Raw genomic sequence first — 17,615 nt, forward strand, 5'->3', positions numbered from 1 at the left:
GTTCCCACTCCTACCCACATGCTGCAGGTTGGAGATTTGAGCTCTGAGCTTCCCACTTTAGCTGCCATGTCTCACAACTGATTTAATGATACTTAAATGGTGTGGAACCATAAGCCAAATTAAACTGTTTCAAAAGTTGCCTTAGACACTGTTTTATCACAGCAACAGAAAAGATATTAATATGCACCTGGATATTAATACCTGGATGAGTTTTTCACATAAAGAGAAGTGTGAAATCTAAAAGGGTTATTATTACCTTATCACTTAAATCCATAGTGATTTTGTCCAGATGAGTTTGCACGTGCATTTAAAATAAAAAGGAACACTGTGCTCGAATAGAAGGATGACACTTGTCAGATTATTTTTCTCCACAAGAATCTTGTGTAGCTGAACATAATGATCTTACCAAATCCTTTATAGTCAGATTCCCTTCATTATGAGTTCTTTCACATACTCAAAGACTACTGTGATACGCAAAGACTTTAACAGATTGGTTACACAGTAAAGATTTTACTGTTTTGTAAAAACTAAACTGAAATGTAAGAGTTTAACACATTTAATTACATTTATAGGGTTTCTCTGCTCTATGATTTCCTTTTATCATGAATAACTACTGCTATATTCAAAGGCTTTACCACATTGCTTACATCCATACGGTTTCTCTCCAGTATGTGTTCTTTTATATATTCAAAGACTGTTGTCAGGGATGGAGAGATGGCTCAGTGGTTAAGAGTGCCGACTGCTCTTCCAGAGGTCCTGAGTTCAATTCCCAGCAACCACATGATGGCTCACAACCATTTGTAATATCCGATGCCCTCTTCTGGTATGTCTGAAGAGAGCTACAGTGTACCCACATACATGAAATAAATAAATCTTTAAAAAAAAAAGAAACGACTACTGTCACACACACAAGTTTTATTACATTGATTACAATCATAGGGTTTCTCTCCAGAATGTGTTCTTGTATGTGTTCAGAGACTCCTCTGATGTGTAAAGGCTTTACCACAGTGAGCCCATTCCTACGGTTTCTCTCCAGTATGTGTTCTTTTCTGCATTTGGTGATAAAAGGGTTTGCAATATGGCTTGCATTCACAGGACTTCTCTCCAGTAAGAACACTATCATGATGGTGATTACAGAAATTTAGAAAGGCTTCACAATATTAAATATATTCATAAGGTTCCTCTCTAGTAAGATTCTTTGCATGCCTTTGAAGATGACTGTGATGTAATAAGGCTTTATCACACTGCTTACACTACTGGGGTTTCTCTCCAGTATGTGTTCTTTTATATATCTGAAGATAACTGATATGCAAAGATTTTACCACAGTGAGTCCATTCGTAACGTTTCTCTCCATTATGTGTTGTTTTCTGCATTTGCTGATAACAGTGATATTGCTTGCACTCACAGGGTTTTTTTCCACTATGAATACTGTCAAGATGATGGTTACAGAAATGTCCACAAGATTTACAATAATATATACATTTATAAGGTTTCTCTCCAGGATGACTTTTTGCATGCCTTTGAAGATGACTGTGATGGAAAAAGGCTTTATCGCGCTGATTGCATTTGGAGGTGTTTGCCCCAGTATATAATTTTTTACATATTTGAAGTTGACCTTAATATGAAAGGGCTTTACCACATTGCTTACACTCACGGGGTTTCTCTTCAGTATGTGTTCTTTGTTGTATTCTAACAAAACTGTGTCATAAAAATAGTTTATCATGCCAACTAGTATTTGTAGCATTTCTCTCCAGCATTATTTCTTTGTGTATCTGGAGACAACTGTGACATGCAAAGACTTCACCATATTAACTACCTTCATAGTGTTTCTCTCCAGTACAAATGGTTTTATGCCTTTACTACATTGCTTACATCCATAAGGCTTCTTTCCAGTACATGTTCTTATATTCAAAGATGACCTCGTTATGCAATGGTTTCATCACATTGATTACATTCATAGTGTTTCTCACCACTATGTTTTTTTTTAATGTATTCAGGGATAACTGTGTTGTAAAAATGCTTTATAACATCTATCATACTTGTATGATTTATCTCTAATATCTATTCTATTCTACATTAAGAGATAACTTGATGCGCAAAAGCTTTACCACATTTCTTTTGTTCATATGGTTTCTCTACAATATGAATACTTTCATAATGATGAAGAATACAGAAATGTGCAAAGACCTTACCATGTTAAATACCTTCATAGGGTTCCTCTCCCAAATGATTCCATTTGTTTCAGGAGACTATTGTGATTTTCAAAGGCTTCACCACAGTGATTATATTCACAGGGTTTCTTCAGTATGATTCTTTTTATGGTACTGGAGAGTACTGTGATGTGCAAAGGCTTTACCACATTGATCACATTCATAGGGTTTCTCTCCAGTATGTGTTCTTTTATGCAAGACCACAGTAGATGGATGTGTAAAGGCTTTACCACATTGATCACATTCATAGGGTTTCTCTCCAGTATGTGTTCTTTTATGATATTGGAGACTACTGCTTTGTGCAAAGGCTTTATCACATTGATTGCATTTGTAGGGTTTCTCTCCAGTATGTGTTCTTTTATGTATTTGGAGACTATTGTGTTGTGCAAAGGCTTTATCACATTGATTACATTTGTAAGGTTTCTCTCCAGTGTGAATTCTTCCATGACTTTGAAGATGACTGTGAGATACAAATGATTTACCACACTGATTACATTTATAAGGTTTCTCTCCAGTATGTGTTCTTTCATGTATTCGGAGATGACTCTGTTGTGAAAAGGCTTTATCACATTGATTACATTTGTAGGGTTTCTCTCCAGTATGTACTACTTTATGTGTTCGGAGATGATTTATTTGTGCAAAGGTTTTTCCACACTGATTACATTCATAAGGTTTCTCTCCAGTATGTGTTCTTTTATGCAAGACCAAAGCAGACTGATATGCAAAGGCTTTACCACATTGATCACATTCATAGGGTTTCTCTCCAGTATGTGTTCTTTTATGCAAGACCACAGTAAAGTGATGTGCAAAGGCTTTACCACATTGATCACATTCATAGGGTTTCTCTCCAGTATGTGTTCTTTTATGCAAGACCAAAGCAGACTGATATGCAAAGGCTTTACCACATTGATCACATTCATAGGGTTTCTTTCCAGTATGAGTTCTTTCATGTGTTCGGAGATGTCTCTGTTGTGAAAAGACTTTATCACATTGATTACATTTGTAGGGTTTCTTTCCAGTATCTGTTCTTTTATGTATTTGAAGACTACTATGACATGCAAGAGCTTCAATATGTTGAAAGCCTTCAGAGGGTTTCTCTTGAGTTTGAATTTGTTCATGCTTGTGAAGATGACTGTGATATGTGAAGACGTTATCATATTGTGTATATTCACAGTGTTTCTCTCCTGCATGACTTGTTTGGTGCCTGCAATAATAATTAGAACATGTAAAACTTTTATCACACTCATTATACTGATGAATATTTTTTATGTGTACAAATTAATTTGATAATCTGGTCTAATTGTAAAATAGAATCAGATCTTAAGGTTTTATCACATTGTTCACAGTCTTGGTGTTCCCCTTCATTGTGGCTTGTTTCGCATCATTAGAGATAACTGTGATGGTAAGGGCATTTATTACATGCATGGCTCACATTTATACTAGACTTTTTCTATATTAAGTTTGTCAGATATTTGAAGAAAACTGCAAGAATTCACCAGTATGAGTTCCTTCATGTGTTCGGAGATGTCTCTTTTGTGAAAAGACTTTATCACATTGATTACATTTGTAGGGTTTCTTTCCAGTATCTGTTCTTTTATGTATTTGAAGACTACTATGACATGCAAGAGCTTCTACACTCATAACTTTTCTTACACTGTGAGTCATACAATATTGGAAAAGTGAGGGACAAACAGAATTTCCATATTCCTAACGCTCATAGCAATTTTCTGCGGTATATGTTTGTGGTTGTGTTCCAAATGAAGTTGAAAAACTAAGTGATTACAAACTTGTATCACATTCTAAAAGTCTCCTCAAAGTCGGGACTACCACATATCATCAAATAGTTCTACAAAAGAAAGATACTCTGCTTCTTTCAATATCCCTACGGTCATACGGCCTGTATCCATTATGACATATGATATACCTATTAAAAGAATAATAAAGGGTTTTGACCTTGTATTCACACAGCTTGACTATTTGTTCCTCATAGACATGAAGTATAAGGTAGGGACTAAGGTTTCTCTACAACATTGTTAACTCTCATAAACTTCCCCTCTCATTAAACATAGCAGTTTTTCTTCAAAAGCACATTTGAATCAGGTTTCACAACAAAAAATTACCTTCCATGTCTTCTACCACTTTGACACTGTTCTTCAATATTATGGTCTTCCCAATTGTATCCTAAAATGTAGTACCAGAAAATGTTTGATATATTGAAAATTAGTCAGTAAGCCATTATCTACAGTGAATCTTAGAACATGCCTGCTTTGTTCACCTTGTTCTTCCTTATTCTCATTCAAGATGACAGAAGAGCACCAATAATCAAGAAACAGCTGTAACCCCTCCCCGCCCCCTTATTTTAAAACTCAGAGGAAAATTCAGGTTTACCTATAGTGGTGAGATTCCTGTAGGTGTCCAGCATCACATCTTTGTAAAGTCTCTTCTGAGATGGATCCAGCAAGGACCACTCCTCCCGAGTGAAGTGTACATGCACATCATCAAAGGTCAATGCATCCTAAAATCCCATACATGTGTACAACACAAAGCATGATAGTGATAACACTGTAAGGAATACTTCATTGACAATATATTCATATAATTCTGGTGATTTGCATACTTAGTTCATGATAGAGAAATCCTGCTATAATCATGAAATCATTTTAGAAGAAAACCAAATTATGAGGTTCACCTGCCATTGCTGTGCCCTTTGAACAGCAAATAGCCTAGCAAACAAAATGCCACTTAACAGAGAGACAGGGACACAGACAGACAGATACAGAGAGGGGGATGAGGGAGGGAGGAAGGGAGAGAGAGGGGGAGGGAGAGAGAGGGAGAGAGAGAGAGAAGCAAACAGATTAGCACCACTGAGAAATCAATATAAACAATTATGAACTGTCAGAGACCATCTCGTGAGAAAGTGAGCCCTTCACAATCTCCCTACCAGGCCAAATGGCCTTGTACTAAGAGCTGGTTATCACCCCCCTTTCCTCCCTATTCCTTTCTTGGCACCTGAGGCTGTAAAAGCTGAATAACAGTCAGTCCCCTCTTCCCTATCTCTTCCCGAGTTCCCATGACATCCAAGGACATGAGCTGTGCCTGAGCCCAGCTTGACTCCCAAGGCTGTTGAGGAGGATCAAGGCTTCGGAGATAAGATGCAAAGTGCCTGCTGCTTGGCGCCTGACTTCAGCCCCCATGTCAGCAGTCATCCTTTCCCTTGTTCTTTGTATAACTCTCCCTCGACCCCTCCCCTATTTTCCGCGATGTATGCTTTATAAGGAAAGCACCTCAGCTTAATAAACGAGACCTTGATAGGTTTAATCTACTTGGTCCTCCGACTCTCTTTCTTTTCCTCCCATTTCCTTCCAGGTTCGCGGTCCCCCTCGCACCCACGAATAACTGAATCCCGCGGGACGGGATAATGAACTACAAAAAACTATGAACAAGCTGGGTATAGTTGTTCATGCCTTTAACTGCAACACTCACCAAGTAGAGGCAGGTGTATCTCATTGACTTGGATGTCAGCCTGGCCTACTAAACAAGTTCCAAGAAAGCCAGCAGTACCTATTTCAACCCTGTCTCTGCTGCAAAAATCATCAAAAAAATAAAAAACCCAACCCCCCAAAAACAAAACAAACAAACAAATAAACCCAACAACCAAAAAAAAAAGAAAGAAAGAAAAAGAAAGAAAGAAAAAGAACAAAAACCAACCAACCAACAAACAAACAAGAAAGAAACTCAGAGGTTTTTACTGAACTTCCTACAAAGAATTAAACATTCACTATAGTACTGTATTTATATTCTAGGAACCTGATATTCCCCAGGTTAAACTCTAACATTAATAAGATCTTACTTAAAGGCAATAGATGTTTAAAGTAATAATGAACAAATGAAAACATGTAAATGTTGATCATAAATAAACAACTTAGTACAGGAGAGATGGCTCAGTGTTTTATATAGTCTTGTTGGTCTTAGATATAGGAGGACTCAATTGCCAGTACTCAGAACTATTCATTACTCTAAGTTCAGGAGTTCCAGGGCCATTTTTGAGTATTGTGAGAACCAGACACACAGAGGTAAACATACATTCAAAATGATCAAAACAAAAACATGTAGGAAGAACGTCTCACTCTTAAAAATCAAGTGAATCAGAAGGATCAAGCAGTATTGATATCATGAATACATGTCATCACGGGAATTAGAATAATACACTCTGGTAAATTTCATTATTCAAGATGTAAGTGAAGTAAGCTAGAGAGATGGCTCAATTGTAGAGCACTGACTGCTCTTCCGGAGGTCCTGAGTTCAATTCCCAGCAACTCCATGGTGGTTCACAACCATCTGTAATGGGATCTGAAGTCCTGTTCTGCTGTGTCTGAAGACAGTGACAGTGTACTGGCTTTATCTATACAAAACGTCACTAATAACTTAGTTATGATTTTCAACCTTCAGTGAACCTGTGGAGCTGAGACAGATGATGAATGTTTAGCCATGGTCATGGTAATGCATGCTAATGGTATGCATGTAAACATTCACTGTTGTAAACTTCTATTTATTACAATTTTTTATTTGATTTTTTATATGAACTTGTGATGAACTTTGTAACATGTGATCATGTATGCTGAAAGATGTATAAGTACTGGGGACAAAGAGATAAGGAGATTCAGATGATAGGAAAGAATGTTTTGCCTTTCCCCACTTAGAGTAGCAATCTTTTCCCTTTCCCCCCACTTAGAGAATGTTTTCCCTTTCCCTGCTTAGAATCTCTTCGATTTTCCCCTTAGATAGCTTTCATAGGATACTTTTATAACTTAGTAATAAATTCTATAATCACTTCTCTAAGTGTCTTCTTCCTGCTGAAAGTTAGAGCCCAGCAGCAGTTCCTGCTGGGACAGAACAAAGGCTATTTACTTAATCCTTTGTGGCTTGAGGGAGAGGTGCTAAGTGCCAGAAACTGCAGTTTCTGGCCTCAGAGGATCACAATGGCAGGTTAGCTACAGTAGCATAGTAACTTAGAAATGGACAAGTAAACTTTTTAGTATACAGCAACCCCAAATATCTTGTAAGACAAAGTCTTAACCCTGCCAACACTCTTGCGCCTCCACTGCCTCAAGAAGAACAGACCAGAAAGAAGAATACACGCCAGGGCTGGCCTCTGGCAACTCCAATCATCCAAGTCATTCAACGACCCCCCCACACACACCCCCAAAAAAAAAACGAGAACAAAATGAAAAAACAAAGCAAAACAAAAAACTCTGTATAAGATTTTGGCTACCTAAAGTCCTGATATCTTCCACATTTATCAAAAAGACAAATTCTCAAGTTCTGTCCATCAACAAGATGACCTTTAAGGGACATTTTTGTCCTAATTTGCATCTATGCTGTTGCGATTAAATCCTCTAACCAGAAACTTCTCATGTAATGAATGGGTTTATTTGGTTGATTCTGTCAGAAAACAGTTTATCACTTTGGGAGCTTAGAATAGAAACTGAAGCTACAAAATGAAGGAACAAAGACCATAGGCAAAAATTGTTAACTGGCTTTCTCTCTGGTTTGGTCACTGTCTCATGATCAGTTATCTATATAATCTAAACAAGGACTACTTACATAGGGATGTTTTCACCCTCAGTAAAGGGGCCTTTCCATATACATCACCAGCAAGTGGGGCTGAGCAAGTGTGACTAGAGTGAACAGGGCCAGAACCAACAGGACCGAGAAAAAGAAAAAAACAAAAAAGTCCCCAAACAACAAAACCCAAGGAACTAATAACATAATATAGCAAAATTTCAAAGCACAAAAGTAGGTAAAGGTCTATCATTTATCAGAGAAACAGCAATATAATTAAATTAGTTAGTAAAATAACATAACATAAATGGCACTATTGATAAAAGAAGACACAAAGATAGGCCTATACATGCAATAGTCCTTTGAACAAAACTCCACAGGACTATAGTCAAAATCAAAATCAAAGAAATCACTGGCCAGCACGGACCCCGTGCACTCTGGTTCTTTCCTTTACCAATTATAGATATTGTATTGAGGGTAGAGGAGTATCCTGATTGGGAGAGATTTCACTAAAGCATTCTAATGTTTCAAAAACTGGACGACAACAGTTTTTACTGCTAAAAGTATCTCATTCTCTGATGAGAAAGAAAAGGGTGTCTGTTAGGATCACTTAGAAATCCTTTTGTTTCCTATGATTGATGATGATTGGATATAAGTCTACACCAGAGTGAGGAAATACATACTTTTTAAAACTGAATGAAAGATAACAGATAAAGAAAAAACCTTGTCAGGGACTAGACAAGTCTGCCCACTCTTTCCCTATATATTCAATATACTTCTTGAAGTTCTAACTATAACAATTTGACAACAAAAGAAAGTCAAAGGGATACAAATTGGGGAAAAAAGAAGTCAAAATATCACTATTTGCAAATGATATGATAGTATACATAAGTGACCCAAAAAATTGAACCAGAGAACTCTGAAACCTGATAAACAACTTCAGCAAAGTGGCTGGATAAAAATTAGCTAAAACAGGCCGGGGCAGTGGTGGTGCACACCTTTAATCCCAGCACTTGGGAGGCAGAGGCAGGTGAATTTCTGAATTCGAGGCCAGCCTGGTCTACAGAGTGAGTTCCAGGACAGCCAGAGCTATACAGAGAAACCCTGTCTTGGGAAAAAAAAAAAAAAAAAAAAAAAAAAAAAAAAACCAAAACCAAACCAAAACAACAACAACAAAAAAAAACCACCCTAAAACAAATCAGTAGCCTTCCTTTACTAAGGATATGTTGATCTAAGGATAAACAGGCTAAAAAAGAAGCTAGGGAAACAACACCCTTCACAACAATCACAAATAATATAAAATACCATGATGTGACTCTAACCAAGCGAGTGAAAGTTCTATATGACAACTACAACTCTCTGAAGAAAGAAATCGAAGATCTCCGAAGATGGAAAGATCTCCCATTCTCATTAATTGACAGGATTAATAGAGTAAAAATAGCCATTTTGCCGAAAGCAATATACAGATTCAATGCAATACCCATCAAAATTCCAATTCATTCTTCATAGAGTTAGAAAGAGCAATTCTCAAATTCATTTGGAATAACAAAAAACCTAGGACATTGAAAACTATTCTCAACAATAAAAGAAATTCTGGAGGAATCACCATCCCTGACCTCAAGCTGTACTACAGAGCAATAGTGATTTAAAATGGCATGGTATTGATACAGAGACAGGCAGGAATAGAATTGAAGAAACCAGAAAGGAACCCACACACCTATGGTCACTTGATCTTTGACAAAAGAACTAAAACTATCCATTGGAAAAAAGACAGCATTTTCAACAAATGGTGCTGGCCCAACTGGTGGTTAGCATATAGAATGCAAATTGGTCCATTCTTATCTCCTTGTACAAAGCTCAAATCCAAGTGGATCAAGGACCTCCACCAAAACCCCCCCCCCCAAAAAAAACCCCAAAAAACAGATATACTGAAACTGATAGAAGAGAAAGTGGGGAAGAGCCTCGACTACATGGGCACCTGGGAAATGATCCTGAACAAAAAACACCAATGACTTATGCTCTAAGATCAAGAATTGACAAATGGGACCTCATAAAATTGCAAAGCTTCTGTAATATTAAGGACACTGTCAATAGGACAAAATGGCAACCAACGGATTGGGAAAAGATCTTTTCTAATCCTGCATCTGATAAGAGAGCTAATATCCAATATATACAAAGAACTTAAGAAGTTAGACCCAAAACCTTGTCAGGGACTAGACAAGTCTGCCCACTCTCTCCCTATCTATTCAATATACTTCTTGAAGTTCTAGCTATAACAATTAGACAACAAAAGAAAGTCAAAGGGATACAAATTGGGGAAAAAAAGAAGTCAAAATATCACTATTTGCAAATGATATGATAGTATACATAAGTGACCCAAAAAATTGAACCAGAGAACTCTGAAACCTGATAAACAACTTCAGCAAAGTGGCTGGATATAAAATTAGCTAAAACAGGCCGGGGCAGTGGTGGTGCACACCTTTAATCCCAGCACTTGGGAGGCAGAGGCAGGTGGATTTCTGAGTTCAAGGCCAGCCTGGTCTACAAAGTGAGTTCCAGGACAGCCAGGGCTATACAGAGAAACCCTGTCTCAAAAACCAAAAAACCAAAAAAAAAAAAAAAAAAAAAAAAAAGAAGAAGAAGTTAGACCCAAGACAATCAAATAACCCTATTTAAAGAAATGGGATACAGAGCTAAACAAAGAATTTTCAAATGAGGAAAGTCAAATGGTCGAAAAGCACCTATGTATGTAAAATGTTCAACATCCTTAGTCATCAGGGAAATGCAAATCAAAACAACCCTGAGATTCTACCTCATACCAGTCAGAATGGCTAAGATCAAAAACTCAGTTGACAACAGATGCTGGTGAGGACATGGAGAACGGAACACTCCTCCATTGCTGGTGGGACTGCAAGCTGGTACAACCGCTCTGGAAATAAGTCTGGGGGTTCTTCAGAAAATTTGACAAAGTATTACCTGAGAACCCAGCTATACCATTCCTGTGCACATACACAAATATGCTCCAAAATGTAACAAGGACACATGCTCCACTATGTTCACAGCAGCCTTATTTATTAATATCCAGAAGCTGGAAAGAACCCAAATGTGCTTCAACAAAGGAATGGATACAGAAAATGTATATTTACACAATGGACTACTACTCAGCTGTTAAAAACAATGACTTCATGTAATTCTTAGGCTAATGGATGGCACTAGAAAATATCATCCTGAGTGAGCTAAATGAATCACACAAAAACATACATGGTATGCACTCACTGGTAAGTGGATTGTAGCCCAAAAGCATGGAATATCCAAGACCACATGAAGCTCAAGAAGAAGGAAGACCAAAGTGTGGGTGCTTCGGTCCTTCTTAGAAGGAATGACAAAATACTCAGGGGAGCAGATGAGGAGACAAAGTGTGGAGCAGAGACTGAAGAAATGGCTATCCTGAGACTGTCCTACCTGGGAATCCATCCCATGTACAGTCACCAAACAAAAACCCTATTGTGGCTGCCAAGAATTCCATCCTGACAGGAGCCTGACATAGCTGCCTCCTGAGAGGTTCTGCCAGAGCCTGACATATAGAGTCGGATACTCGAAGTCAACCATTAAACTGATCACAGGGTCCCCAATGGAGGAGTCAGAGAAAAGACTGAAGGAGCTGAAGGAGTTTGCAACCCCATAGGAAGAACAATATCAACTAACCAGAGCTCCCAGGATCTAAACCACCAACCAAGTAGTACACATGGAGGGATCCATGGCTCCAGCCATATATGTAGCAGAGGATGGCCTTGTTGGGAATCAATAGGAGAAAAGGCCCTTGGTCCCATGAAGGCTCAATGCTCCACTGTAGGATAATGTGAGGGAAGGGAGGCAGGAGTGGGTGGGTGGATGGGCAGGGGTACACCCGAATAGATGCAGGGGGGGTGAATGAGATAAAGGGTTCTGGGGGGGATGGGAAAGGGGATAACATTTGAAATGTAAATAAATAAAATATCCAATAAAAAATTATGGAAAAAAAGGAAACAGTATATGATTCGTGTTCTGCAGGTAAACAGCTTGTTGTGCTCTTTTAAAAACAAGTCTATCTTCAATTTTATGTGTGTGTTTGTGTGTATGAGAGAGAATGCTTTCCATGTATGTACGGGTAGCCCACCACAGAAGAACTTGTCAATCCTCTGGATCGGACATAGCAGGTGATTGTGAGCGTCCTCACTTGAGTGTTGGTATCTGAATTCAGGTCAACTCCAAGAAGAAAATTTACTCAGTTACCTGCCCTGCCACACAGTACTTTTTATCTGATAAACAAAACGTCTATCACAGATCAATGACAACAAAAACCTAAAGAAGTAAAGAAATGAAGAAGTAAATAAATGATCCCTAAGAAACTGATGTCTCAGTATTAAGATGTTGGGTATGGGACAAGGTAGGATGCCTCCAGACCTTCCCCACTCTCTGTTACCTGGAACCCAATACTCATGGTTGGCCTAGTGCTGCAGCTTCCTCTCCTACTGTCCATTCCTCAGGCAGACACCACAGACAATCCCACCTTCCCATCCTGTAATGGCTATTCCTGTTTGTCAATTTAACTATATCTGGAATGAACTACAATCAAGAATTGGGGGTTGGGGGGGTCCCAGATCCAGGCATGCTGGTAAACACCTTTAATCTGGGCTACACCTTCCCCTGGAGGCCTACATGAGGACATTGAAAGAAGGAAGATTCACTCTTCTTCACCTGCTTGCATTTACTTGTTGGAATCTACTTCTACAGAAGACCAGCTAAAACAACTAGCCTCATGGGACTGAGCAACTACTAGATTCTTGGACTTTGAATTTACAGCCAACCATTGTTGGGAGCTGGACTACAGACTGAAAGTCATCACAATAAAATTTCCTTAATATAGACAGACATTCCATAAGTTCTGTGACCCTAGAGAACACTCACTAATACACATCATTTCCTGGTGATCTCTTTGTCCTAGCTACAACCTATGATCAGATACCCCTTGATTAAACATGCGTACCAGAAGACTGGGTAGTCTGTACAAGACTTACCCCATTACCAGTTACCAGAGACTAAATTCTCACAGTTTCCCTTAGCACTGGAACAGAATACCAGGGGAAGCTTCCTCTTCCCCTGTTTATGCCCTCGTAGAAAAAACATACCATCCCGACTTGCCCTTCCTGTCCTACTTCATTTCTGTGTCCTAGCCCTAACTTGAGCTGTTAAACCCTGTTAAACCACATGCCATGCTTGCCAGAAGACCAGGTAGGCACCCACAGATCTACGAATGTGATGTTACCACAGAGCTAATCTTCACAGTTGTCCTTAGCACTGGAAAAGAACAGCAGAGGAAACTTCACCACCCCTTCATCTATGCCTTGTAGGAATAGCTAAGATCCTATCTCCCTAGCCTTCCCTTCCTCAATCCTCTAACACCAGCAAGCATTCCCACTAGAACACACCAGCCAAGCATGGCAGTAAAGTAGGCAACATTTAGCCAACACACTCTGGAAATACAGAGGGCAAAAACAACAGCAGGAACAAAACTCCCATTTAAACAAGACAAACCCAGAAATCGAAACCTAGACCTACAATCACCCCAAACCCAGATGCCTAGACAACAGCATAGGCAGATAATCATCAACACCCAGGGAAACAGGTGAGCAACAGAGTCAAAATATCCTATCCCAACAGGTCCTGAATATTCCAACATAGCTGAAAGCACAAGAAAAAAGACCTTAAAACCAACTATATGAAGATGATACATGTCCTTAAAGTGGCAATGAATAAATCCCTTAAAGAAATCCAGGGAAACACAATCAAACAATGAGAGAAAAATCAACAAATCCATTAAAGACAGCCAGAAGGCAAACAAATAATTGGAGGAAACCAACAGCTCCCTTAATTAGCCAAGAAAAAAGAGTTGAAGTAAAACAGTTTAAGACCTTAAACTGAAAATAGAAGCAATAAAGAAAAAAACAGACTAAGAAAATCATGGAAATGAACAACTGAGGACTGTAAAGAACTACAATGGCAAGGTTGACCCACAGAATGGAGATGGAAGAAAGAGTATCAGACACTTATGATATAGTGGAAGAAATGGATACATTGGTCAATGAAAATGTTAAATATAAAAATGTTGTAGCACAAAATATCCAGGAACTTTGGAGTATTATGTGAAGACAAAAACTATGAATAACAGGAATAGAGAAAGATACCAGCTCAAATGTCTAGTAAATATTTTCAACAAAACCATATTTAAAAAAATTTAACCTACACAGCGAAACCCTGTCTTGAAAAACCAAAAAGATTTTTCTTTTTGGTTTTTCAAGACAGGGTTTAAAAAAGAAAAAGAATTCCTAAAAGGCTGAAAAAGCAGCTGTTCTAGAATTCACATGCCTCTGTCTTAGTCAGGGTTTCTATTACTGCACAAACATCATGACCAAGAAGCAAGTTGGGGAGGAAAGGGTTTATTTGGCTTACACTTCCATACTGCTGTTCATCACCAAGGAAGTCAGGACTGGAACTTAAGCAGGTCAGGAAGCAGCAACTGGTGCAGAGGCCATGGAGGGATGTTCCTTACTGGCTTGCTTCCCCTGGCTTGCTCAGCCTGCTCTCTTATAGAACCAAGACTACCAGCCCAGAGATGGTCCCACCCACAAGGGGCCTTTCCCCCTTGATCACTAATTGAGAAAATGCCTTACAATTGGATCTCATGGAGGCATTTCCTCAACTGAAGCTCCTTTCTCTGTGATAACTCCAGCTACGTCAAGTTGACACACAAAACCAGCCAGTACACCTTCCCAGGGAGAAATCACTACACACATAATGAGAACATTAATTAAGAAATATCTCTTGGGGCTGGTGAGATGGCTCAGGGGTTAAGAGCACTCGCCTGCTCTTCTGAAGGTCCTGAGTTCAAGTCCCCCCAACCACATGGTGGCTCACAACCATCCGTAAGGAGATCTGACTGGTGTGTCTTTAGACACCTTCAGTGTAATTACATATAATAAATAAATATTTTTTTAAAAAAAAAGAAAAGAAATATCTCTTAGAGCTGGAGAGATGGCAGCGCTTAAGAGCACTGACTGCTCTTCTGAAGGTCGTGAGTTCAATTCCCAGCAACCACATGGTGCGCCCTCTTCTGGAGTGTCTGAAGACAGCTACAGTGTACTTACATATAATAAATAAATAAATCTTTAAAAAAAAAGAAAAGAAAAATAAATATCTCTTTAAGCATACATGGACTAGCACAAATGTAGGAGAGGACTACCTAGTCTGGCCTCACTGGGAGAGGTTGAGCCTAATCCTGGAAAAACTTCATGCCCCAGGGAAGAGGGATGGGGGGGGGGGGAGTGGAGGTGGGAGTGGGGATGGGGTTGAGGGAGGAGAGACTCATCTCAGAGGCCAAGGAGAGGGGGAGGGAGTGAAGACTTTAGAAACAGGCCCAGGAAAGGGAGCAACAATTGGAATGTAAATAAATAAAACAATTTTAAAAAAGAAAAGAGAACCGGACTTGGTGGCGCAAACCTTTAATCCCAGCACTCCGGAGGCAGAGGCAGGCGGATTTCTGAGGTCGAGGCCCGACTGGTCTACAGAGTAAGTTCCAGGACAGCCAGGGCTACACAGAAAAAATAAATAAATATAAAAAAAATAAAAAGAAGCCGGGCGTGGTGGCGCACACCTTTAATCCCAGCACTTGGGAGGCAGAGGCAGGCGGATTTCTGAGTTCGAGGCCAGCCTGGTCTATAGAGTGAGTTCCAGGACAGCCAGGACTATACAGAGAAACCCTGTCTCCAAAAAAAAAAAAAAAAGAAAAGAAAAGAAAAAGAAAAAGAAAAGAAATATCTCTTAAATAAATGCATGCATCAAGCACTGGTTAATGCTCAAAGAGGAGCCAGCATAGAACAGATTTTGCAGTCCAGATGCCACCATTCATAATTGTCTCTTATGTTCAGTCTCCAGGCTACACTTCTAACAGCTTAAATAGGGACAGAAGACCTCAGGTCTAGCTACTTAGGCAGAGGGAAGATGTACACGGCAAAGATATGCCCAGAAGTACTTCTTAAGTACACCAGATGCCTGAAGCAGTGACAGAGTCCTAAATGGAAGATCCCAAAGAATAAAAAGAATAAGAAAAGTACTGCCAGGAACCACCCCAGCTAGTTATGAGAGTCCCTGGGTGGAGGGTCCTCGAAGGCAAGGTGGGTAAGAATTCAGCAGTGACAAACAGAAAACAAACACAGAGGCAGTTTGAATCTGAATGTATTTTGCAGTTCTCAAGCAAGGATTTTTATGCATAAAGAAACAAGTATTACAACTCTGTCAGTTATTGTTTAACATCTAGTACCTGATTTTTTTTGTAAATCTTCAAAGAGTAATTTAAACTATTTGAATTTTTTGTATTTAAGGCTTTCTTAAACAATATGCCAAAGCCCACACGTGCGGCCATATGATATTTTATTGTTGAGAAAGTTTTTATCTATCATGATAATATTATGTAATTTGGTAAGTGATTTATGAAGTAAAGCACTGGTTTTCTTGGAGATAAGGTCATGGTTAGTGACCCCATCTCAAGGGGTGGTTTCTTACTCATTAGTCTTAAGATCTTAGCCTAGGCTATCAGGCACATCTCATAAATAAGAAAAAGAATAGAAGATAAAATAGATAAATTTCCATGAGAACCATGGCTCAATATTTTCTTCCGGCCAAGATTTCCACAGCAGGGCTGGTGAGATGGCTCAGTGGTTAAGAGCACTGACTGCTCTTCCGAAGGTCCTGAGTTCAAATACCAGCAACCACATAGTGGCTCACAACCATTCGTGATGAGGTCTGACGTCCTCTTCTGGTGTGTCTGAAGACAGCTACAGTGTACTTACATATAAAAATAAATAAATCTTTTTTTAAAAAAAAGATTTCCACAGCAGGTTCCAGGAGGCCTCCTTCTTTTGAAGTTTTCGCCTCAGTCTGTGGAACTTGTCACACAGATTCTACTGAGGTTGGTGTGGCAAAGTAGAAGGTACAAGGTACAAATGTTGGGATGGATCGGTCTTACAACAGCTACAACTTAAGACAAGTAAGCATCTTAAGAAGAGTATCAGCTTTTATACTACCTACTGGCAGGGAAGGGGACGACCTGTGTGCAGTCAGCGGACACAATTACACAATCGGATAAACTAGGAGGAGTCTAAGACAGCTTCATATTGGACTGCCATGCAAGAGAAGAGGTGGCATTTACAACTCTCTCATATTGACTCCAAACATATCTTACATCAAAATGTTAAAGTGCAATAATTGTAGAAGACACAGGAATTTCTGTGTTTGTCCTCTTGCCAAGGTTTCCACACACAAGCCCAGGCTCCAGAACCTGCACAAATGAAGCCCCGGAGCAGAGTTATTCAGAGCAGCTAAGACCACAAACAACCTCACACGTGGCCCTGTGTAGCTGAAGTTCGCGGTGCGCACCCTGCCCCAGGGAGGACTCACCATACTCGCTCCAGTTGTTCAATCGCCTGCCCCTTCCCATTGGAAGCAGCTGCCATATACTCACCATGTCGCGAGGTCTGAGCTCGCCTGAATTCCCCTCACAGCACCCAGCAGTAGCACACTGAGCAGGACACACAAACCGCTCCAGCCTCCTCAGCTACAGCATTGAACCAGCAACATGGCGCCCGGAAGCACCCACCTCCACTTCTGACTGGCAGCTCAGACTTGAGGCCCTGATTGGCCAGTGTGTCTTGAGTGACATGAACGCCTCCCTTAAGGTTAGAGTGTGATGAAGGGACACAGTATAATGCTTCCAGGCCCCTGCTGCTGGTCCAGGACCAACCCTTTTC

At 39.6% G+C, this 17,615-nt stretch overlaps 1 protein-coding gene across 2 annotated transcripts; it reads right to left on the reverse strand.

Annotated features, from left to right (window-relative positions):
* Positions 1 to 895: 895 nt before the first annotated feature.
* On the reverse strand, positions 896 to 17,512 carry Gm6871 (predicted gene 6871; the record flags this gene model as incomplete). 2 transcript variants are annotated; one of them, NM_001378653.1, is made up of 4 exons in its annotated part: positions 17,330 to 17,445; positions 4,600 to 4,726; positions 4,332 to 4,392; positions 896 to 3,415 (listed from the first exon to the last, which is right to left on the reverse strand). In NM_001378653.1, exons 1-4 carry the CDS (start codon positions 17,330 to 17,332, stop codon positions 2,290 to 2,292), a joined length of 1,317 nt encoding a protein of 438 aa, NP_001365582.1. In that variant the 5' UTR covers positions 17,333 to 17,445. The 2 variants fall into 2 exon arrangements, with proteins under 2 accessions (NP_001365582.1, XP_011249231.2); XM_011250929.3 differs by having other exon boundaries at positions 3,088 to 3,415; positions 17,330 to 17,512.
* Positions 17,513 to 17,615: the final 103 nt, after the last annotated feature.

Source organism: Mus musculus, chromosome 7, assembly GCF_000001635.26.
Source record: "Mus musculus strain C57BL/6J chromosome 7, GRCm38.p6 C57BL/6J".
Classification (NCBI taxonomy): Eukaryota; Metazoa; Chordata; class Mammalia; order Rodentia; family Muridae; genus Mus; species Mus musculus.